This window comes from Lampetra fluviatilis, chromosome 51 (genome assembly GCF_964198595.1).
Source record: "Lampetra fluviatilis chromosome 51, kcLamFluv1.1, whole genome shotgun sequence".
Classification (NCBI taxonomy): domain Eukaryota; kingdom Metazoa; phylum Chordata; class Hyperoartia; order Petromyzontiformes; family Petromyzontidae; genus Lampetra; species Lampetra fluviatilis.
Window position 1 is genome coordinate 3,526,726 of NC_136325.1, and position 25,075 is coordinate 3,551,800.

A 25,075-nucleotide genomic window follows, 5' to 3' on the forward strand; every position below is an offset into this window, starting at 1 on the left:
CAGCGACACCTTCAGTGCCGGATGAAGCTAGTGCGGGGCCTGTAGCGTATGTTATAAAGGGGCCCTAAATAAAAAAAAAACATGTAAATAATAAAACCCAAATGTTTTACTTGCATATTAAAGTAATTGTGTTTTTTCATTTGCTATACAGCCATATAATATGACAAATCGCTAACCTTAAACACCCGGTTGTTCATAAAAGTTGAAGGCGGCATAGTACTTTCGTAATAGAGCAAGTGCAGAATCACCAAACCGGAATTGATAGCTTGAGAGCATTTAACGCGGGGCCGTTGAAAGTGCGGGGCCCGTAGCATATGCAGCTACTTTTGCGACTACGATAATCCGGCACTGGACACCTTGTGCGCCAATCCCCACACGAGGACAACATCCCCACGACTTTCGACATCACAAACAACCCCATAATCTTCGAGAGACACGCAGCCGCCTCTGTCAATCTTTCACCACGACAAAGATTTCATTCCTTGACCGTTAAGGAGTTGGTGGGCAAATTGGCAGGGGGGGTTGGATAGGGCGAGGTGTGGTGGGGGTGGGGCGGGGCAGTAAACGCGCCGGGCACGCGCTGACCCCGTGCGGGACTCACGGAGAGGTCGGAGGTCAGGATGGCGTCGAAGGGCGACGTGTCGCCCAGCTGGTGTTCGTGCGACGACTCGAGGAAGGCGTGGATCTCGGCCAGGGCCGCCTCGGCCCCTTCCTGGGACTGGCAGCGGTCCACGGGCTGCGAGGCGAGGAGGTACACCCCCCGCTCGCACCACGCCATCGCCTGGGCCGCGTGGAGGTGGGGCGGCCCGGTTAGACAGGTCCATCGGTCGAGCAGTGAGTTCATCAATGAGTGAGTCCGTCATTCAATCGGTGGTTCATTCAATCAGTGTATTTTCTGGCCAATGTCCATCTTCTTGGGGTTTTCCCCCAATTCCCTGTCTCCCTTTTTACACCTTCCTTGCCAATGCCCTTCTTTAATTATTTCTATGGGCGTGGTCTGTGTCCCCCGTGTGACCCCCAACACATTACACTTGTCACAGATTAACCACAATGCCTTGCTGATCTCGTCAAGGAGCAAACATTTTAGTCATCCTCGCAGCGGCTTTAGACTGGCGATCGAACAAAGATGGTCACCACATCGTGCACTCTCAAATGCGCTTCTGCGGCTGTCCGGAACGCTCTTCCTTTCAATATTAGGAAGCCACTGGAGTTATGTACTTTAAAATCTAGATTGATAACTCATTTCTTTAGAACTGCTTTTTGTGTTTAGTTTGTTATCCTGCCCCCGCACCTCCGATTAGCACGGTTGGCTACGTACGGTGCAAAAGAATTTCAACAAACATACATATCAGTTGTTTGATCAAGCAGTTAAATCGTTATTTACGATTAATTAATATTATATGCCAATTATCGAGTGAAACCTCTCAGATCTGAGCTCGAATAATCTGACTTTTGATATGTGGGCAGGCCTTTCTGCTTCTCATCGACCGGACAAATTTCGTCGATTTAATTGCATCGAGTTAATTCATCACGTCAGCGTTTATTAACGCTCCCTAAGATTAAATGCCTCAATGCAAATAGCGCTTCCTGTTTGTAGCAGGGAGGCACGATGACTCTCGTTAAGATTACCCAATCAGAACAAAACGTTTGTACTGAGTTTGACTTTTTCCACTTAGGGAGCTTCGATGGAGAAAACCAGCGACACCAGTTCACAAATGCATTTTGCACAGACAGCTATCCATCGTTCTTCCAACTACTAATTAAAACACATTCCTGCAGAGGGAGCTGGTAGGAACGTTGGGTTGCTCGGTCAATGGCCAGGGTCAACGGCGGCGTGGTGTATTTCTGCAAATATGCCAACTGTGAGGGCGGGCACAAGCCGGCGTGAGTAGGTTAAACGTTGAGTTTTATAAGGGCACCATGGGGGTGACCAGCCCCTCCCCACCCAGCCCCACCCCTCCCACCCCCCACCCAGCCCCTCCCCACCCTCCCCACCCAGCCCCTCTCCACCCTCCCCACCCAGCCCCTCCCCACCATCCCCTCCCTCCCCACCCAGTCCCTCCCCAACCTCCCCTCTCCACCCAGCCCCACCCCTCCTATTTTTGGATGCACGACGGACAGAATAATCCTGTGTGGGCTGGTGTAACCAGGAGGTTACTACCAGTACTACACATGTTGGACAGCGTTGCATAATCCACGCGGTGGCGATTTGGTAACTACCTCGCTTGGTATACAGGTGGTCGTGGGTTTGATCCCGACCCTGATGCCTGGATATATTTGAAGTGGTCGTGTTGATTTTTTTGTCCGGGTCCTTCGGGTTTTCTCCTCCACATTTAGAATCAACATGCATTTAGAGTATTCTCCTGCCATTTATTTTCACACGATGGTAAGCCGATTGATCGAGCCGTAATTTGTGGTGACCGGGTCGCTTCTGAAAAAAGAGCTACGCAACTCAGTGGGCCTTAGCTGTTACGATAAAAAATAGTTTATAGTTGAATATATTTGGAGTTTGCATGTTCTCCTTGTGGCCGCATGGACTTTTCTACGATTTGTTCTCTCTCCAGATTTAGAATCTATACAAGCGATCCCTGAAAGCGTAGTCTTTTCCCTCCACGTTTAGAATCGACACGCGTTTAGACTATTCGGCTGCTACAAATTTCCACACGACGGTAAGCCGATGCGTCGAGCCGTCATTTGCGAGGCCCATGCCGCTTCTGAAAAAGAGCTACTCAGCTCAGTGGGGCCCTGAACTGGTCACAATAACCCCACGTTGCTGCTGTTGCTGTTGCTGCTGTTGTGTAGGCGAGCGTCACCTTCTCGAGCCTCTTCTCCAGCTCGAGCGAGAGGCCGAGCGAGCGGCTCTTGCGCTCATGACCCTCGGAGAACTCCAGCGAGATGCGCTGCAGCTCCTGGCAGGGCAGCGCGAGGGCGTCCTCCGCGAAGAGGTTGTCCGCCTCGATGAGCTCCTCCCCTCGCGAGGCGAGCGTAGCCGCCTTGCCCAGCCACTCCTGCACGGCGGGGGGAGCGGTGATGCAGCGGTCGGCGCACAGCATTTAATAACCCAAGGGCATTCATTTTTTTTCTCTCTCTCTCTCGCTGCGGAGCGCTAGCATCGGAGCCGTGCCGCCACCGCCGGATGACGGTGACGATGCTGGCCGCGCGGGAAGTTGTGGTGACGACACGCGGGGCGCATGCATCGCGGATCAGCTGGTGTGTGTGTGTGCGTGTCTGTGTGTGTGTATCGGTGGGGAGCGGTAGTGTAGCGGTCAGCGCGCTGCGCTACGAACCCAGCGACCCGAGTTCAATTCCCGCTCACGGCCAACACCACTGGCGATTATTTGAACCGGTCCAGGGCCTCCCCTAGGTCGACTCAGCCTCAAATGAGTACCTGGTACGATGTGTAAACATCACCACTGGGGAGACAAAGGCGGCCGGGCGTGGTGTTGGCAACCCACCCTCTCGTGTGTCGTGCCGGCCTTTATAGGTGCTCGCTAACAGCACTTGCCCCAACCATCTGTTAAGGCTATACGGGGGATCTTTGCCTCTTGGAGCAGTAGCGTGGCGGATTAGCAGCCGCTCTACGAACCCAAAGACCTGAGTTCGATCGTCACTCACGGCCGACATTTCGGTGAAGTTCACAAATAATTGTCAATTGAGAGACCACACGAGTTGTCGCTTGAAACTGCGTCAAGCATCATCAGGTCAGAAAAGCAGAAAATCAGGATGACCCCACCCCCACTCCCTCACTGAGTTCTGTGTACGCCCCCTCTTTAACCAAGGTTGCTCTGCTAACCAAGGTCGCTCTGTTGACTAAAGATCACTTTGTTAACCAAGGTCGCTCTGTTTATCAAAGTCGCTCCGTTAATTAAGGTCACTTTCTTAACCAAGATTGCTCTTGTAACCAAAGTTCTCTCTGTTAATCAAAGTCGCTCTATTAACTAAAGGTCACTCTATTGACTAAAGGTCGCTCTGATAACCAAAGTCGCTCTTCATAATCAACGTTTCAAAGTCGCTCTGTAAACTAAAGGTCGCTGTGTTAACCAAGTTCGCTCTGTAAACTAAAGGTCGCTCTGATAACCAAAGTAGCTCTTCATAATCAACGTTTCAAAGTCGCTCTGTAAACTAAAGGTCGCTGTGTTAACCAAGGTCCCTCTGTTAACCGAAGTCACTCTGTTAACCAAGTTCGCTCTGTAAACTTAAGGTCGCTGTGTTAACCAAGGTCCCTCTGTTAACCGAAGTCGCTCTGTAAACTTAAGGTCGCTGTGTTAACCAAGGTCCCTCTGTTAACCGAAGTCACTCTGTTAACCAAGTTCGCTCTGTAAACTTAAGGTTGCTGTGTTAACCAAAGTCGCTCTGTTAACCAAGGTTTCAAAGTCGCACTGTAAACTAAAGGTCGCTGTGTTAACCAAGGTCCCTCTGTTAACCAAAGTCGCTCTGTTAACCAAGTTCGCTCTGTAAACTAAAGGTCGCTGTGTTAACCAAGGTCGCTCTGTTAACCAAAGTCACTCTGTTAACTTAAGGTTGCTGTGTTAACCAAGGTCACTCTGTTAACCAAAGTCGCTCTGTAAACTAAAGGTCGCTGTGTTAACCAAGGTCACTCTGTTAACCAAAGTCACTCTGTTAACTTAAGGTTGCTGTGTTAACCAAGGTCACTCTGTTAACCAAAGTCGCTCTGTTAACCAAGTTCGCTCTGTAAACTAAAGGTCGCTGTGTTAACCAAGGTCGCTCTGTTAACCAAAGTCACTCTGTTAACTTAAGGTTGCTGTGTTAACCATGGTCACTCTGTTAACCAAAGTCGCTCTGTTAACCAAAGTCGCTCTGTAAACTAAAGGTCGCTGTGTTAACCAAGGTCGCTCTGTTAACCAAAATCGCTCTGTAAACTAAAGGTCGCTGTGTTAACCAAGGTCCCTCTGTTAACCAAAGTCGCTCTGTTAACCAATTTCGCTCTGTAAACTAAAGATCGCTGTGTTAACCAAGGTCGCTCTGTTAACCAAAGTCACTCTGTTAACTTAAGGTCGCTGTGTTAACCAAGGTCGCTCTGCTCACCAAGGTCACTCCGTGCGCACTCCCCCAGGAGGCAAGCCACCGCCGCCACTCAGCTTCTCACCTGGCCGCGCTGCTGCAGCGACGCGAGCTCCCGGAGGACTCTCTCGGCGTGCGAGCGACTCTCGGCCAGGTCGGGCACCTCAGCCAGCCGGTGCGTCAGCTCGCCCAGCGCCACTGCCACCTGCAAACCAGTGGTCACGGTCGCTCGGTCAAATGGAAAAATGGAAAAAAAGGGATGAATATTCTTAGGTCTTTTCGGTAAAGTAAAATAAATAAAAATCACGACGTTTCGGAGACAACACAAGCTTCCGTCTTCAGGTGGAACCGTCACAGCACGATAGCTGTATCAAGTGATACAGCTATCAAGTGATACAGCTATCACTTGATACAGCTATCGTGCTGTGACGGTTCCAAAACGTCGTGATTTTTATTTTATTTTTATTTAACTTTTATTAATTTAAATGTTTTACCTTCGTGACTTTACCGAAAAAACCTAAGAATATGAATCCTTGCAGTCACGAAAGCTTCAAATCTCGAAAAGGGATGAAGTAATCTGACTTGCGTAGGCAATGCAATGCCGAGGCTCTGCCACCTACCCGGCACGCAAGTGCAATGCCTAGCGCTCTCCCTGTGCTGACGTGAAGCCAGTATCAGGGGCGGGTCTGCGGAGATATTAACATCACGGTGGCAAGATGTTCACCAACTCGCCTGGTGTACAGGAAGTTGTGGGTTGAACCCCAACGCCTGCTGCTGTATATTTGGAGTTTGCGTGTCTCCTCTCTCTCTCCGTGGTCACGTGGATTTTTCACCGGGTCCCCCGGTTTTCCCCTCTACATTTAAAATCAACGTGCATTTTGAGTATTTGGCTGCTGCTATGAATTTCCACGCGATAAGCCACATCGTTGAACTATTATTTGTGGCCGGGTCGCTTCTGAAAAAGAGCTACGTAGCTCAGCAGGGCCTTAACCGGGTAAAATAAAAAATTGGTCTTCTTGGTTCTTTCGGTAAAGTCACGTAGAAGGGAAATAATAAAATAATAAAAATAAAACATAATAAAATACAATTCTCACGACGTTTCGGCCACATCGCAAGCAGCCGTCCTCCGGGGAAGAACAGGTCTGTCGGAAAAACAGCGTCTGAATTTCAGACGCGTCTGAATTTCCCTTCTACGTGACTTTACCGAAAGAACCAAGAAGATGAATCCCTGCAGTCACGAAAGCTTTAAATGGAAATAAAAAATTGGGTTTCATTTTTTTAATTCAAAGGGGAGCGATGGCTGCCGTGCATGTGCTGTGACACGCGGGCTGAGAGCTGAGCGTTGCATTCAGCTGTGGTACAGACTTGGAGTTTGGAGAATTAAAGGGAATCTACCCTGGAGAAGTTTTCACGTCCATCGTTGTGTGCACGTCAACCTCCGAGTTCACTCACGAACTCACTCTGGAATAATGAACGTGCTGCCACCGAACTGGGCATGAATGCTCTACGGTTCAGGAGTGCTACGTGTTTTTTGTAAATGCACATTAGCAGTGACAGAGAGGAAGATGAATGCCCTTCAGTCAATCGTCCGTGCCAGTCACATGGCCCCTGTGGTGGCGCGTTCGCCGGTCGTTGCAGAGGTTTCGCGGGTCGGATCCAGCAGACCACCCTGATTAATACCGCAGTGCGTATTGACCGTGAGAAAAATATACCACGTGCCGTCCGTCTCACAGTGGATGTTAATGATCCCGCGATGTCACTTGCAAGAGTTGGACACTGCGTACCCGATGTCAAAATGTAGTCAACATTTCTGTCAAATTACCCGCGACGTTATTCAATTGGAATCATAGGAAGCAACAATTGCCCCCCCCGCCCCCCCACCCCAACTGCTGCAAAAGCTTGGCGGGAACCTCCTGAAAAGAAGGAGCCGTGAGACTGAGCGAGCCTTTTCCTCAGTATAACGAGTTTAGTAGTAAAAAATCAAATATCCCGAAATGTGTGGGCAGAGGAGCTCAAAGGAAGGCGGTGGATAGTCGCTGTGCCGGAGCATTGCGTGTGTCGCCAGGTGGTCAATCAGACTGGGGGGTAGAACGCTTCCCCTCCCTAACGTTTTTACGTGCGATTTCCTCCATCGTTGCACTACCAGCATCGAGGTGTGAGACTTAAGCAATTCGCTCCGATACGTCACAGACCAATGCGACCTGCCGTGCTGGAGAAGACGGTCCGAGGAAACGGATATCACAGAGCTAGTTTTAACTCCCTCCAAATGACTTCTGCTCGTTTGCGAATGCGCGTTGATCATTAAGTTCGGTATTCCCTCGTTATTCGCAAACTTGGCTATCTGGAATCGCATCTGGAAACTCTACACGACTGCCGCATCGAGGGAGGGAGAGAAAGTGATGAGATAAAGTGATGAGAGATAAAGTGATGAGAGATAAAGTGATGAGAGATAAAGTGATGAGATAAATATGAGAATAGGTTTTCCCCTTTTTTCTGACAACAAAGCAGGTGTTAAGATGTTAAAACACCAAACTGAAACCTTTTACAAGGAATCATGTCTGCATTAACCACAATACTTGTGGTCAGAATGGAAACAAAAAACATCCTCTGATAGTATATGCATTGTCTTTCAAACTGAATCCTATGGTCTAACACCGTTTGAAGACGAGGCTCAAAAGGAAGCTATCTCTGGTGTGGACCAATCAGTTTCAAAGACAATGCATATATTATCAGTGTGTTCTTTTTATATTCTGACCACAAGTATCGTGGTTAATGCAGACATGATTCCTTGTAAAAGGTTTCAGTTTGGTGTTTTAACATCTTAACACCTGTTTTGTTGCCAGACAAAAAGGGGAAAAACCTATTCCCATATTTTGGTACTGGCAAAGGAGGTCCCATGATGTTATGAGATAAACTAATGTTACTTTAACATTTATTTTAACTTACTTTATGTTGATTATAACCAGTTTTAGTTTTCATTACGATGACGTCCATGTATTTAACATCTTATTTTTTAAGTATTTGCTTAAGGTATTTCATTCATTAAAAAAATACATTTTCGTCGGCCAATATCTCCGGAACGCGCCCCCTTTGCGAGTAACGAGAGAACGCCGTCGCGGGCGAACCTCGGTGAACTCCTCCTGGAAGTGCCTGATGTCCAGGCACTGCTGCAGCTTCAGGTGATGCTTCTCCCAGAACTCATCGAAGGCGGCCTCCGTCTCGTACAGCTGCGTCAGCAGCCTGCGGGGGAACACAACAACGGCATCGGGGTTACCCGCGGAACGCCCGGGCTCATTCACGGGGTGGGGGTGCCCCGGTGTTGTGATCTTTCCTCACAAGATACACCGCCCCTGCCCCCCCCCCCCCAGTTATTTACACAGAGACCCAACGTAGCCCTTTATCGTCACTTATATATTTGCTTGTCGAACAGCGGGCACAGCCGTGTCGACCGGACGCGGCCGCGGGCGGGGAGGGGGCCGGCAACCTCTGCACGGTGGAGATGTTCTCCGCGCGCTCCGAGTCTGAGTCTCCGCTCGAGTCACTGTCGCTGCAGTCCTCGATCGAGGCCATGAGGCCGTTGCCCTCCTCCACAGCCATCTGCATCTCGTCCTGCGGCACGACGGTGGGGGCACGGGAGCAGAGCGGGGGGGGCGGGGTGGGGGGTCACGGGGTCAATAACAGGGGTCACGAGACGGTGCCACGGTGGCGAGATGTATAGATTAGTATACAGTGAGGGAAAAAAGTATTTGATCCCCTGCTGATTTTGTACTTTTGCCCACTGACAAAGAAATGATCAGTCTATAATTTTAATGGTAGGTTTATTTGAACAGTGAGAGACAGAATAACAACAACAAAATCCAGAAAAACGCATGTCAAAAATGTTATAAATTGATTTGCATTTTAATGAGGGAAATACGTATTTGACCCCCTCTCAATCAGAAAGATTTCTGGCTCCCAGGTGTCTTTTATACAGGTAACGAGCTGAGATTAGGAGCACACTCTTAAAGGGAGTGCTCCTAATCTCAGCTTGTTACCTGTATGGGTATACAGGGCAGTTATGTGTACATGTCGTCTTGGCTATACGCTTAGCTGCTCCATAATCCTTGCCGTCTGTGAGCGTAAGGACTGGATGCCATGGTGAGGAGATGTTAACTACCTCGCCGGGTATGCAGGAAGTCGTGGGTTCGATCCTGAACCTGACGCCTGCTGTATATTTGTAGCTTGCGTGTCTCTCCCTCTCTCCTCATGGTCACGTGGATGTATCTCCAGGTCCTCCGGTTTTTTACCTTCCACATTTAGAATCAACGTGCGTGTAGTGTATTTGGCTGCAAGCCACTTAGTTCAGTTATCATCTGCTGCCAGGTCTCTTCTGATTTTTCTAGAGTTGAATAACCATCAGAGTATCGTGTTTTCCCCCTTTTTTTTGGCGACAAACCCTATTATTATATTTTGCTACTGGCAAAGGAAGTCTAATGACATCAGATTATCGTCAGCATTATCGCACGTTTCTTCCTTTGGAGTCGTTTTACGACCCCGACGTTACGTTTTTCCTTTTTTGCATTTCAGATTTGTCCCTTGCAAAACAGGCGGCGTTTCAATGGGCTCCCGCACCTGCCTGTGAATATATTCACGAATGAATGTATAAAATGCAAGTGTTGGACATGCCTGACTACCAACGAGATGCGGAACGTCAACACCAGTCCAGAGTTTGCCTGCTTAAACCTTTGCACTGATGGGCTGACACAATATATTTTGTTATGATCAGGGAAACGCTCTTTCATGGGGAGAAATATGTCGCCGTGTTTATTCCTGCGGTTCTTTATGCGCAGATTTAAAAATACCCGCGTGCTTTCGAACTTCTTTCGCACTGCACGCAGCCAACCCGTGCACGAGCAATTGAGCGCCAATTCATCTGAAAGGGCCCGGGAAATTTCCACCGGCTCCACCGCAGAGGCAACGACGACAACGACGACAACAGAAACGCGGCGCGAGGAACCTTGAGCTGGCAGCGTTTTCCGGCGTGGGCGCCCAGCAAGGCCCGAGTGCTCGGCACGTCCTGGGGCAACTCCATCTCGGCCAGGTCGGCGCCAAATGTTTGCAGCAGCTGAGCCGTGGCCTTCACCGTGAGAGCAAAGTCCTCAATCGCCTGAACATCATGGTAGTAGGGGAGCGTGGGAGGCACACGTGGTGAGGACGCGGGGAGCTGGACTTGCACCGACGCAAGGAGACGGCTAAAAGAGAGAATCCGGCCAAGAGGGAAACTGCTGCCGATTTGGAATCGACAACCAATTCCGGACCTTCATCCAGCAGTGGAAAACCAAAGGCTGCTGCTGATGATTATAATTGCCGACAACACCTTGACACCTCCCCTGTTCTCCGGTTTATAAGATGCACTTTTTTCCCCTTCATCTATAAAGCAAAAGGTTGGGGGTGCGTAGAGAGACAAAGGTGGCCGGGCGTGGTGCTCGCCACGCACCCCCTCGTGTGCCGTGCTGGCAGCCTTCGTAGGTGCTACTCGCTTACAGCACTTGCCCCAACAGTTCGTTAAGGCTATACAGGGGATCTTCATCATTGTCGTGGTAAGCGCTGCACTGCGCTACGAACCCGGCAAGTTTCGTGCTCACTCACACATGGCCAACATCGTTGACAAATTATCTGAACCGACCCTGAGCCACCCCTAGGTTGACTCAGCATTAAATAAGTACCTGGTGTGGTGTGTAAACATCAGCACTAGGGAGACAAAGATGACCGGGCGTGATTCTGGCCACCCACCCAACCCCGTCCTGTGCCGTCTCGGCCTTCGTAGGTGCTCACTAACGCCACTTGCCCCAGCAGTCTGTTAAGGCTACGCGGTGAATATTTGTCTCTGTGTGTGTGAGACCAGATACGTATCACTTTATAGACACCGGGCAGAAGTCTGCAGTGCATTTTACTTTCCGGAGCATCTTATAAACCAAAAGAATCCAGAAAGAACGTTTCTCTATGTTAGGCCATGGACTGGCAATACAAATAACAAGACAGAGAAAAAAATTTGTATTCGGTAAAAACAACAACAATGCATTGTGGTCAATGCGAGAGATGGTGGCGCTCCTTAATAAAAAATAAAATCTATATAACGTCACGAAGCAGCAGCTCTTTAAAGAGCCGCACGCGGCTCCGGCAGCGACGGGCTGCCGACCCCCCCCCCCCCCCCATGCGTTAGGCAATCAGTTGGGTGGCACTTTCCAATGGCTGGGTGAAAAGTGCGGGTTTCTAAGTTTTTATATGTATATAAAAAAATAATTATCGCGACTCAAAAAACTCCGCGAGCGTGAAAAATACCCGAGAACGCCATGCCACGGGCTTAACGAGGGGGCTGGGAAAGGTGGGGAGGCAGGGGGCGGTGGAAGGTGCTTCGAAAGTGTCACTTGTTATCATTATTATCTTTATTGGAGAGCGGGTGGGGAGGTGCTGAGCACGGGAGTTACCCATGACACAGTTTTTTTGAGGTTAGATCACGTAAATGTATAAATGTGTCGTTAAACCCGCCACCACCATTTATATATTTACTCGATCTAACCCAAATAAAAACCTGTATTATGGATGACATTGGTCGCGAAAGCCTCCGACGACATGTTCAACGGAGGCAGTTACCGTTCGCTGCTGAACCCAGCGCCTGTGAGAGTACTCGCGCGTGCCGCCCAGCTCCGCACTCAGCTCCTCGCTGTCGATGTAATCGCACAGATCTGACACTGAGTTGAGCATGATGAGCTGCGACGCGAAAAGAGCACACAAAAGCAGCGGAGTTAGTTGAAGACGAACCACACACCCCGCCCCAACATCCCCCGTGCAGCCACAGCGGTCGAGGTATAATAATGCCGGTTCGAGGTCATCGGACGCAAATCTGTAACAAGGGTTGTGAAAGCCCCCACCGTGGGGCGCGCGAGATTTGCAACTTTGATGGGAGACAGCGAGCGGTGGAACGAACGGAAGGCGCAGAGCGGCATCGTGTGGGTTTGCGACGAGATGCGACTCGAATCTCATTCGCACCATTTGCTCGCTCGGGAGACGTTTAACCCCTTAAAAAGTAGAAAAAAAAATTCGTTCCCGCCGCTCGCCGCCACCCAGCAGGGTTGCAAATCTCTCGCCCCGCGGTGGAGGGAGGCTCTCGACTGAAACGGGGGAAAACTCCACATTTTGAAGGCCGTTGTCCCGATAGTTTTGCCCACATTTTGGAAGCGTCTCTCTGTCGTAGCCTCACCACTGAGTCTCCAGCCACGGACGCAGCCACTGAGAGAGGAGGGCGTGGGTGTCCCGGACACGGACAAAACACATATTCAGTTGCGGCAAATAGACTTCCCCAGTGTGTTTTGTCTTTCTGTCTCATGCGTGTGGATAGGGGGCACCCACAAAATGCTCAGACGCGGATGTCGTATATTCGTAGAGCGCCTTAACCCAAGACCCAAGGCGCTCTGTGTAGTTTAAAAGCGGGTGCAAAAATCGAGTGGCTTAGATGGCAAGGGGTGGCATGCGGGGAAGGAATGAGTGACCGTAACAGAGGGTGCCACGGGGGTCACGAAAAGGGCGACAGGGGAGGGACGGGAAATAGTGGGGAAGAGATGGGCTCTGGGAGAGTCTATCGACAGTGTTGAGTCTATGGGCAGTGTTGCGTCTATCGACAGTGTTGAGTCTATGGGCAGTGTTAAGTCTATGGGCAGTGTTGCGTCTATCGACAGTGTTGAGTCTATGGGCAGCGTTGAGTCTATGGGCAGTGTTGAGTCTATGGGCAGTGTTGAGTCTATGGGCAGTGTTGAGTCTATGGGCAGCGTTGAGTCTATGGGCAGCGTTGAGTCTATGGGCAGTGTTGAGTCTATGGGCAGTGTTGAGTCTATGGGCAGTGTTGAGTCTATGGGCAGTGTTAAGTCTATGGGCAGTGTTGCGTCTATCGACAGTGTTGAGTCTATGGGCAGCGTTGAGTCTATGGGCAGTGTTGAGTCTATGGGCAGTGTTGAGTCTATGGGCAGTGTTGAGTCTATGGGCAGTGTTGAGTCTATGGGCAGTGTTGAGTCTATGGGCAGTGTTGAGTCTATGGGCAGTGTTGAGTCTATGGGCAGTGTTGAGTCTATCGACAGTGTTGAGTCTATGGGCAGTGTTGAGTCTATGGGTAGTGTTGAGTCTATGTGCAGTGTTGAGTCTATGGGTAGTGTTGAGTCTATGGGGCAGTGTTGAGTCTATGGGTAGTGTTGAGTCTATGGTGTAGTGTTGAGTCTATGGTGCAGTGTTGAGTCTATGGGCAGTGTTGAGTCTATGACAGTGTTGAGTCTATGGTGCAGTGTTGAGTCTATGGGTAGTGTTGAGTCTATGGGTAGTGTTGAGTCTATGGGCGGTGTTGAGTCTATGACAGTGTTGAGTCTATGGGTAGTGTTGAGTCTATGGTGCAGTGTTGAGTCTATGGGCAGTGTTGAGTCTATGACAGTGTTGAGTCTGTGGGCAGTGTTGAGTCTATGGGTAGTGTTGAGTCTATCGGCAATGTTGAGTCTGTGGTGCAGTGTTGAGTCTATGGGTAGTGTTGAGTCTCTGGGCAGTGTTGAGTCTATCGGCAATGTTGAGTCTATGGGCAGTGTTGAGTCTATGAGCAGTGTTGAGTCTCTGGTGCAGTGTTGAGTCTATGGGCAGTTTTGAGTCTATGGTGCAGTGTTGAATATATGGGCAGTATTGAGTCTATGGGCAGTGCTGCTTGAATGTGCAGAGGAAGTTGATTCCAGTGGAGGGGTTGCAAGGAGAGAGAAAGATCGAACACGGGATTGGGCAGAGGGACGAGGAGGATCAGAGCGAGGATTTGGGAACGAAGAACATGGGGGGGGGGGGGCGGGTGGACATAAAAAGAGGTGAGAGAGGCGAGATGAGGCGTGGAAAGGCCATGGAGAGATGTACAGACGATGTGTCATGTCCATAATAGAGGTGTTATGGGTTAGATCGCGTAAATATAAAAAATGTGTCATGAAACCCATCACCACCCCGACACGGCTAATAAGTAAGCTTTGCCACGTAAACAAAACATGCCAATTCGTTACTACTACAGCACGCTAATGTGTTTGAGAGCAAAGCCATAACATTTACAATCTGAGGACGACGTTTTGCCAATAAGTATTACAACTAGCTTCATGAGGCGAAAGCCAGATTGTAAATGTTGTGGCTTTGCTCTCCAACACACCTGTGTTATGGAGAGTATTGCTCGCAAAAGCCTATGCGTTAGATGTGTAAGGTATTTGAAAAGACAGCGGTGTAGTAAACGGGAAGCCAGTGAAGGTGCAGAGGCAAAGTGTGAGAATTAGAAAGATACACCCTCTTCATTTGAGATTAGAAAAACAAAAAATGTGTCCGTGTTTTTCTCCATTCAACAATCGCTCCCTTATCTCGACAAACACCATCTTTGTCCTGGGAAAGGTGACGTAGAAACCGATCATGCTGATAACAGAACCTTTAATCCACAGCAACAGCAGCAGCGGTGCAAAGGAGGTCGGCTCAGTAGTCCGTATAGCCAGTAGCTCAGTAAATGTAGTATCGTTATCGTGCAGTTGAACGCCTCTTATCCGTGACGAAGTGGGGCTTCGAAAACTATTTTTATTTCACAAGATAAGGTCCGCTGAACTATAGAGCTCTTTTTCAGAAGCGGCCTGGTCACAAATGACAGCTAAACTCGCTTCTGGCCAAAAATGATAGCTAAACTTAGCGGCTTATGTTGGAAATGTATAGCAGTCAAATAATCTAAACGCACGTTGATTCTAAATGTGGAGGGAAAAACCGGAGCACCCGGAGAAAAATCCACGCGACCACGGGGAGAGAGACACACACTCCAAATATACAGCAGGTGTCAGGTTTGGGATCGAACCCACCACCTCCTACACCAAGGCCGTAGCCATGGAGTCAACATTGGGGGGGACCAAATCTTCCAGCGGATATGGGGGTCCTCCCCCAGAAAAAATAAAATCTAAATTTGAAAACGAATTTCCTGCCTAAAATATTAAAAAATTCACTAACACATAGGATACACTTTTGATTAAATTTTTACAATAATGTCTAATAGTGTATTGTATTACATTGCTCTGTTTTTTCTTTTTTACCTTTTCTTGTTTCATTGTATGTAATGGCAGAGATTAGGGATTAATCAAGTACAACCATAACCACAATCATATAAACAGAAATCTATTTTATAGCAATATATTGCGGGTGACATTTTGAGCATATTTGAATATTGGGGGGGGGGGATGTGCCCCTCCCCCAATAAATATTATAATTACGGTCTTGTCCTACACACCAGGCGTGGTAAGGTGTTGAGGGGGAAATCCACTGATCCTGTCTGTAAAATCTCACAAACAACGACCGAAGTGCGTGCTCTCCTCAGGCACCCACACCATCAACTCTGAGGCTGTGGCCCCAATCTCAACAGCGTATCTGTAGCCCCCTGCCTCCAACCCACCGCAAACAAAGACAAAGATCCCCCGTATAGCCTTCAGCAGACCGGTGGGGCGAGCACCTACGAAGGCCGGCACGGCACACGAGGGGGTGGGTAACCAGCACCACACCCCCGGGAGCCTTTGTCTCCCCAGTGGCGGATGGTTACGCACCGCACCGGGTACTCATTTCAGGCTGAGTCGACCTAGGGGAGCCCCGGGACCGGTCAAGATGATCGTCACTGGTATGGGCCATGAACCCATAGTGACGCCTAGTGGCTAGCAGCTGTAACTATCACACACACTTGGCTTCTCCTTTGAATACCAACGTGTAGTGTAGTAGAACTGCACTACAGTACCGTGTTGGCTCGGTATGGGGGCTGTAGCAGAGGTCGCAAACGGGTTTTGATTCCTTACCCGTACCCGGCCGCACCAGGGTCGCAAACGGGTACCCGTACCCGGCCATACCCGTACCCTACCCCAGAGGTCGCAATCAGGTACCCGATACCCGTACCCTACCCGTACCCGGCCGGGTACGGGTAGGGTACGGGTACGGCCGGGTACGGGTACGGGTACCCGTTTGCGACCCTGTTGTGGCCGGGTACGGGTAGACCGTGAGTCACTGGTGAGTAACTGTTTGTCACTCATTTCCCAACGTCTTGTCTCTTCTCACAATTCAAGTTCCTAGAATCAACCCACCCGCGCCTGCAACATGGCTTCATCGCCGCTGTAGGCGGGTGTCACGGAAGTCGTGACATATTCTTAGGTTTTTCGGTTAAGTCACGTAGGTAAAAAATTAAAATTAAAATTAATAAAAGTAAAATAAAAATAAAATAAAAATCACGACGTTTCGGAGGCAACAAAAGCTTCCGTCTTCAGATGGAACCTTCACAGCACGCTTGCTGTATCAAGTAAATGGGAGATTCCAAGAGATACTACCCCGTATATATACTGGTTGAGGGGGGGGGGGATGGGCCAGGAACGGCCCATTTTTTATTATTATGGTAAGGTGCGGCTTGAGACTACGGCTAGTCTACATAACAAAGGACTGAGCCTTTATTATGGTAAGGTGCGGCTTGAGACTACGGCTAGTCTACATAACAAAGGACTGAGCCTTTATTATGGTAAGTCGTGACACTCTGCGTGAACCCAACAGGACACATGACCGGATAAAGGGGGGGGGGGGCAGGGGCCCCAGGGGGGTCACGTGGTTGGGGGCTCGGGCCTTCCCGAAGGATCGGGAAGGGAGGCGTGGCCTGGGGCGGAGCCAGCCACGCCGGAGTGGTTGTAAGCGGGGTGTGGACGGAGAGCTCGGCTGTTCTTCTGGGTCAACTCTGGGATGAAACCACCATCTACGATTCTCGTAGATGGTTAGCTAAGTTCGCAACGGTGGTTACCACCACCCTATGTCGTTATCCTGTGAAGGTTAAGGGTTACCCGTTGTGTTTAGCTAATAAATAGTGTTGCCTCCAGAGTTCCAGTGTGCGCCTGAATTTAACCGAAAACACAACCATTGCCCATGTTCGACCTTCGCCTAGCTCGCGAGATCCAAATGAAATTCGAATGCCCCGGATTTCTTGTACGTGCGCGCAAATCACGCTAAACGGGAGCGACTGGTCCACCGACTGATTGAATGACTTGGAGAGTTACCGACCGATTGAAGTTAGTGGTTAACTGACTGAGTGATTGAGTAAGCAGCTGATTGCAAATGAGTCCATCCTGGTCTCTTTAGTTCTCAACTGGTTAAATAAGCTCAACTTTAACTTGGATGGAAAAAAAAAACGATTGACCGATTTAGTGAGCGACTAATTGCAGCGACTGCTTAGCCAACTGAATGAATGACCGAGAGTGAGACATTGGTTGACGTGAGTGGTTAACTGACCGAATGACTGAGTGAGTGGCTGATTAAATGCACCATTTAACTGAGCGATTGACTGATGGTATTTATGTTGAACTTATTTCGCACCGTACGTAGCCAACCGTGCCAATCGGAGATGCAGGGGAAGGACAACAAATGAAACACAAATATTAGTTATAAAGAAGTGAATCATTCAATTTAGATGATTTAATAGCTACAGTCACTTCCTATTATCGGAAGGAAGAGTGTTCCAGACGGCCGCAGAAGCACCTCTGAAAGCAAGAGATGCGGTGACCGTCTTTGTTGGATGGCTAGCCCAAAGCCACGGATTAACCGAGTTAAATGTGTTCCCCACACTCTACATTTGAAGCTTTCGTGACTGCAAGGATTCATATTCTTAGGTTTTTTCGGTAAAGTCTCCTGAAGACGGAAGCTTGTGTTGCCTCCGAAACGTCGTGATTTTTATTTTATTTTTATTTAACTTTTATTAATTTTAATTTTTTTACCTACGTGACTTTACCGAAAAAACCTAAGAATATTCCCCACACTCGTTAACCCCACTGCCCCTCTGCTCATCGCACCTGATTGGCTCACACGTGACAACATCACATTTACCCCACTCCATTCAAGACCGAAACAGGAGGATTTACCCGCAACTCTGGCTGTCGCCTGATGATGCTGGTTGTAATTACCAGCGAAACGTCAAGGTACTTGAATTTCAAATGCTGTGTATTTACTCTCCAACACACCGCTGTGCTGTACTAGTAGATAATTGGCACGTTCTGTCTACGTGACAAACCTTACTAATTGGCTGTGTCGGGTGGTGGTGGGTTTAACAACACATTTATATTCACGAAATCTAATCCCCCCCACAAAAAACCACTATCTATTGTGAGTTCAATGAGCAAGGCACTCGACTGGAAACACTTACCGGTACCTTCATTTTAAAGTCATCACGACTCAGCCGCACACCCAGCTCCGAGATGTGCCTCTGGAGGAACGCAGCTGGCCTCAGCACCAGCACGAGGCGCAGATCGGCGGGGAAGAATGTCTGTTGGAGTAGCAGCAACATCCACAACAGCAGTAGCATCAGCATCAGTAGCATCGCCATCAGCAGCAGCATCATCATCATGGACATTATCAGCAACAGCACCATCAGCATCAGCATCATCATCATGGGCATTATCAGCAGCAGCACCATCAGCAACAGCATCATCATCATGGGCATTATCAGCAACATCAGCACCACCATCAGCATCAGCATCATCATCAGCAGCAGCATTATAATTTTGGACATTATCAACAGCAGTACCATCAGCATCAGTAGCATCACCATCAGTAACAGCATCATCATCATGGGCATTATCAACAACATCAGCATCACCATCAGCATCAGTAGCATCACCATCAGTAGCAGCATCATCATCATGGGTATTATCAGCAACAGCAGCTCCACCATCAGCATCAGTAGCATCACCATCAGCAACACCATCATCATCATCATGGACATTATCAGCAGTAGCACCATCAGCATCAGTAGCATCACCATCGGTAGCAGCATCATCAGCACCAAGGACAGCAGCAGCAGCAGCAGCAGCAACGGGAGCAGCAGCAGCAGCAGCATCATCAGTATCAATCTTGATTTTACGTGCCAATATCGCTCTCAATAAAGTCGGCATGAGTGCACATTACAACGGAACGGGAACGGTACAGGGGCACAGAGCGACAAGGGGTTGTGGTGGAGACAGTTCGCAAGATAATACTTCTGATGATTTTTGACGGTAACGAAAGCAAAGATGTTGTTTCTTTTCATATGGTGGTGTCGTTCAAGCAAATGAACGAGTGTTTACATGGGGGAGGAAACCGGAGGACCCGGAGAAAACACACGCGCGTGCGAAGGGGCAACGCTCGATCTCTCGTAGAAGGGGAGGACGACAGCCCGTAACTTTGCTGCACCGCCTTTTCCTCCCAAGCCGGCGTATGGCACCACAATGCCCACGGGAAGGGAGTTTAAAAAAAAAACTAAATTATGGAGTTTTGCAACATTCGTGTGCAGTGCCGGATTAAGCTAGTTGTGGGGCATATGTTATGAAGGGGCCCTAAATAAATAAAAACACATAAATATTAAAACACGAATTTTTTACGTGCACAGTAAAGTAATTGTGTTTTTTCATTAGCTATACAGCCAGATAATACGACAAATCGCTAACCAAAAAACACCTAGTCGTTCATAAAGTTGAAGGCAGTACAGTACTATAGTAATAAAGCAAGTGCAACCGGAATTGATAGCTTAAAAGCATTTAGCGTTGGGCCCTTGAAAATGCGGGGCCCGTAGCATATGTAGCTACTTTTGCTGCTAGGATAATCCAGCACTGGTTCGTGTGATCCGCCTACCCTCACCTCCGCAGTGCAGGCGTGCGCCACCCCCAGCCGGCTATCATTCTATACCGATTGTTATTTTTAATGACGATCATGATGGCGTTGATGCAGATGATTTTGATCAGAAAAATTTTCATCACCACGACGCTGCGACAACCCAAAGCCTCGACACCGTGAGTCTTGGGACCCTGTCGTCCTTGTGTCGGGTAGAACTGCTTTGTGTTCAGTTTGTTTGTCCTTCCCCTGAAACCTCCCATTAGCACGGTCGGCTACGTACGGTGTGAAACAAGTTCAACATACATACGTAGCATGATCAGCTACGTACTGTGCGAAACAAGTTCAACATTCATACGTAGCACAGTCGGCTACGTACGGTGCAAAATAAGTTCAACATACATACAAATTCATCACAGCGCCAGTGTCAAAACCCACCAAAGCCATCCCCCCTAGCCCCTAGCCCCCCCCCCCCCCCCCCCCCCCATTTAAATGTCTACAAAAGCACGCGGGTTATTAGCACACGCGCAGCGAAGTCCTCCCCGTGGCTGTGCGGGCAAAGCTCGGAGATCCGCGCGCGGCTGCTGACGCGAGGCGGTGCTGTTCAGTATTCACGGCGCGTCCTCCTCCAACGACCCCTACGGCTGCTACGAATCGTCGCTGTCGACCGCTCACCGCCGGCCCCAATTTACACGGAAGAGCCCGCAGTGGCCGTCGTTCGTCTGTGTCAATGTGTGTGTATAAGTAGCAATTTTATTTGGCCAAATTCCAGCTTCGGCGAGGAAACACATCGGGTTGACTTCGGTGCGACGAATGTTACACTCACTGGGACGGCGGGTTTCTCCAGTGTAAATGCATATTCTGATTCTGGGTGGGGATGTTGCTGCCTGCTGCTGTGTGGAACGGGGGTCGCTTTAAGGTCACTTGAAGGGGTCTCAGAGGCAGCTTTGTTGATATTCGCTTCTCTGGGCCATTCCCTGATATGTACGAACGGTTCACAGCTTTGCAAGGGGTCCGAATGGATTTATAATCTCATAACGCGGGAGGGCAATGTCCGTTGCATGACAATCAAACCAAAATATTGATCTCTCAGAGCTGGAATGTAGGCAAATTAAGCCACAGAGACACATTTAACTCGATCAATTTTTGCGCGCGTTCATTTGTGACTACGAGCATGAGCAACGCGGTTTATTCACAAGCGGCTGAGGCCCAAATTCAAACCCATATTATCATAAGTGCCAGCTCAGCACCCTGACCTCTGAGGCCACCCGCCCACCTTATAATGAGTCTTTTCTCAGTGGATGTAAAACCGTCAGAGTACCTGGAGAAACCCCCCACAGACACACACACGTGAGCGGATATCACTAACGAACGCGAAAAAACAATCCGTGTGTGTAGCTTCTTGCTATTACAAATGCGACCCGGATGACATGAACTCGCGTGTGATGTCCACAGAGGGCTCTCTCCTGTGTAGCCCAGCGTCCGTGTACTCCATTGCCGCTTCTGCTGCCGCAGCAAACTCAAATAGAAAACGCTGCGAGGGTTGTAGCTCAGCTGGGTGTCGCGGTGGGGGCCTGGGGGTGGGCGTCAGCGGTGCGTTGCAGCGATTCAATTGCAGACGCCAAGGCCTCTGCCTGCTGCGGCAAAAAAAAAAGAAAACAGCCTCCAAAAAAAGCGGCACGCAGCCACAACGCAGCGGCGTGGCTGGCGAGTGCGCAGGCGGTGCAACTGCACCAGCCCCCCACATCCCCCCCCCCCACCACAGGCAACGTGGGCCCATGGGCCAGGGGTCCACGTCAGTCTAGGCCCTAGGGGGTGCACAAGGGCCCAGGTCAAATCTCGCCCCACCGCTGCTTTGAGCGTCACGCATTGGAACTACAACTCCGGGAAAAATCGCTCTCGAGTATTGTTACAATAATGATAATGGACTGTATGTTGAACTTCTTTCGCACCAACGTACGTAGCCAAAACGTGGCAATCTGAAGTGCGGAGGATGGACAATTAACTAAGCATAACAAGCAGTAATAAAGGAATGAGTTTTCAATTTAGTATAGTAGCGGAGTATATAGTAATGTAGTGTATGGTGTAGTGTACCGGAGTATAGTGTGTAGTGCAGTGTGTATTAAAGTGCATAGTTTAGTGTATGTGTGTTGAACTTCTTTCGCTCCGTGAAAAACCAAATCGTGCTTATTAGAGGTGCGGGGGAAGGACAACAAACTAAACACAAAAATCCGTTCTCAAGAAATGAGTTTTCAATCTAGATTTAAAGTGGCATAGCTCCAATGGCTTCCTAATATCTGAAGGAAGAGCGTTCCAGACTGCCGCAGAAGCGCATCCGAAAGCGCGCGATGCAGTGACCATCTTTGTTCGATGGCCATGCAAAAACACGAACTCATCATCCCTCCTATAATCACCCAGGAATGTCCTTAACGCTCGTGACGTCACTCCACGTCGACCAGCCCCCCTCATTAATATTCATGAGCAGGTGACGTCCTCCAAATGGACACCCTCCCCCCTCCATTATTATGACCTACTATGAGCCAAGAATGCCTGCGTGCATGGCTCGTGACGTCACTCCACGTCGCCCAACCCCCCTCGTTAATACTCATGAACAGGTTACATCCTCCACATGGACCCCCCCACCTCATTAATACTCCTGAGCAGGTGACGTCACTCAACATGGAGCACCCTCCCCCCTCATTAATATTCATGAGCAGGTGACATAACTCCACATCGAACAGCCCCCCACATTAATAACCATGAAGAGCTGACGTCTACCAAATGGACCCCCCCCCCTCCATTATTAATAGTTAGCGGCTGACGTCACTCCACATGGGGGGGGGGCGAGGCGCCTCCTACCCCCTCCTCGGCGTCAACTCACAACCCTCACGACAAAGGCAGAACCCTCACGTCACGTGATCTCCGTCACGCTGTTGAGACATCAGAGTAAAAAGGACGTCATGATGAACAAGGGGATTATAATCTTAAAATGAAATACGCCTGTGTCACCGCGCCCTTACAAATTGCACACGAATTCATGAAATGAGCATCACTTCGCGGTCTGCTTTTCGCTTGCAAGTTTCAGATGTTACTGGAATACACCCATCCTTGGACGGGCAAAAGGCTCGTGTCTACATAAACACACCGTGCATGTTGACGACTTACACCCACAGAGAAGTGCACAACAAACTTTAAGGCAGCGTGGCAGGGGGCCCTCAGGGGCGTTGTAGATCGGATCCCCGAAGTAGAATGCAGCTGGTCGCCAAATAGCGGCCAGTTGGGAATATTTTTGTACAAAGGCAATTAGTCAATCAATGGCCTTTAAGTGTGTAACCACAGCAGCGCCCATTGAGATTCATTTTCGCATTACCTCCGATGCAAAACTCCTGGGGAATTTGTTGATAAATTACGGATGGATACTAATTAATAACTCGTTATTCCATTGAGGGTGATTTTTTAAAATTAAGTTGTTAATTTGTGGTGTCGAAGGTAGCGGCACACAATGTGAGTGAGAGAGTATCGCAGACGTCTTCAGCGTCCGGTTTGCTGTGGTTTTGGTTATTTTTGTTGTTGTCGGAAATGTTTCAGTAGAAATGAACAGGCAGCTAGCTGCTGCAGTCGGTATCGAACATTTGTCAAGGCACACGACACTGCCAAGCTGCGACGACAGTGGTGTACCAGCACAAATGACACAAACACAACGCAATTCTGAGTTTAAAGGGGGGGAAAAATGGTTATAACCATGACGATAAACATTTAAATGGTAAAATGCAGAATAAAGCACAAAGTTTGGTTATGGACAGGGGGCTTAGGTGTCAGGATGACGCTCCTCCGATTCGCACGGTTGGCTACGCACGGTGCGAAAGAAGTTCACACATACACACATACAACATACATGCACCACACATACAACATACATCCACCATGCATACAACATACATACACAATACATACATAACATGCATGCGCCATACATACATACACTATACATACATATAACATACGTGAAACATACAAACACCATACATACAACATATATACGCCATACATACAACATACATACACTATATATACAACATGCATACAACATACATACAACATACATACACCATAAATACACCATACATACAACATACATACACCATCCATACATACACCATACCTACAAAATACATAAATATATCATACAGACATACACCAGACATACTACACCATACATACACCATACATATAACATACATACAGACACCACACAGACATACACACAAACTGAGCCACTGAGAGCCCTGGGTTTCACGTCACGTTTCCCCTACCGGTGACCAAACTGGGTTCTCAAGTGTGGTGAGCTCATGGTCAGAGTGGCCACCAATGCACGCAGAAGTCAATCGTTTTTACACAAACACATTCTTGGCAAAATTACAGTTCCTGAGAATTACAAATTTCAGTTTTTGCTGTTGTGCAACAAACAGTGGCAGAGCGGGTGGGGATGTGCTGGCTTACACTTGATGGATTTCAGATGTTGCTCTGTGGTGTCCACTTCTGTGGGCCATTCTCTATCGTGAAGGGTTGCACTGCCCTGGAGGTAGCTTTGAATGAATACGATGCCTAATTGCTTGACACTTCCAGCACAATCGGGATCAAACTGGGGGTAAAATACTTTTGTTATTACATACATTTTTTATTACTCTGGAAATATTCCATCATTTAAAATTAAAGATTGTTGTTATCACCGCCATATGACGAACATTCCTCTGTGCGTGTGTGGGGATCTCAAAGTATTTTTGTGATGTCTCCCTTGGGACGCTACCAGACGGTGCATGGCACGCGCTTTTGCAAGAGTCTCCGAATGGATGCTCGGCCTCGTCACATGACCCCAATAACTTTTGGAAGACAAAACAAAAATTATTCGGTGTTGAAATAAGGGGGTGACGTCAAAGTGATTTTTCTACTCAAATCACCGAGGATGGTGCTCACCGCCGGCTTACAGCTCTGAGGCGTGGTGGAATTTCCACATTCATGTGGCAAACGCAAAGTTTTCTACACAGGACTACCACTGGCTGACTTTCGACAAAAAATGGTGACCAACATTTTTTATTGAACAGTGTAGAGGTCAAAAGGATGCATCAACCTCGCATTGGGCTTTGAACTCATAACCTTCGGATTGCGAGCCACACACTAACAGATGAACCACCCAGCCAGATTATTTGGTCTAGGAAACACTCGTTAGTATCAGAATGTTCCACACGGAAATTGGGCAGACAGGAAGTCCTCCGAATGGTCAGGAAGGAATGATCTGATAATAAGCTAATTGTCGAGTAATTCTCCCTGTTTGGCATTCGTAATGGTGTAACTGCTGCAATAAATGTCAAGGGATTTTGCGCGAGCGTGC

General features: G+C 48.7%; 2 protein-coding genes across 9 annotated transcripts in view; one reads left to right on the forward strand and one right to left on the reverse strand.

The window, feature by feature from the left end:
- B3GNT5 (UDP-GlcNAc:betaGal beta-1,3-N-acetylglucosaminyltransferase 5) overlaps positions 1–5,149 on the forward strand; it is a 60,174-nt gene extending 55,025 nt beyond the window's left edge. The window contains exons 2-3 of the transcript XR_013640205.1: positions 3,105–3,210; positions 5,075–5,149. The gene's annotated coding sequence lies outside the window, so the exon portion shown is untranslated. The remainder of the gene's footprint in view (positions 1–3,104; positions 3,211–5,074) is intronic.
- MCF2L2 (MCF.2 cell line derived transforming sequence-like 2) overlaps positions 1–25,075 on the reverse strand; it is a 209,917-nt gene that overhangs the window by 113,827 nt on the left and 71,015 nt on the right. For all 8 annotated transcript variants that reach the window (XM_078878577.1, XM_078878580.1, XM_078878579.1 and 5 more), the window contains 8 exons: positions 18,245–18,364; positions 11,656–11,772; positions 10,019–10,168; positions 8,507–8,631; positions 8,148–8,262; positions 5,108–5,227; positions 2,814–3,008; positions 602–781 (listed from right to left, as the gene is read on the reverse strand). In XM_078878577.1, the coding sequence (XP_078734703.1) occupies positions 602–781; positions 2,814–3,008; positions 5,108–5,227; positions 8,148–8,262; positions 8,507–8,631; positions 10,019–10,168; positions 11,656–11,772; positions 18,245–18,364 (1,122 nt within the window). The remainder of the gene's footprint in view (positions 1–601; positions 782–2,813; positions 3,009–5,107; positions 5,228–8,147; positions 8,263–8,506; positions 8,632–10,018; positions 10,169–11,655; positions 11,773–18,244; positions 18,365–25,075) is intronic.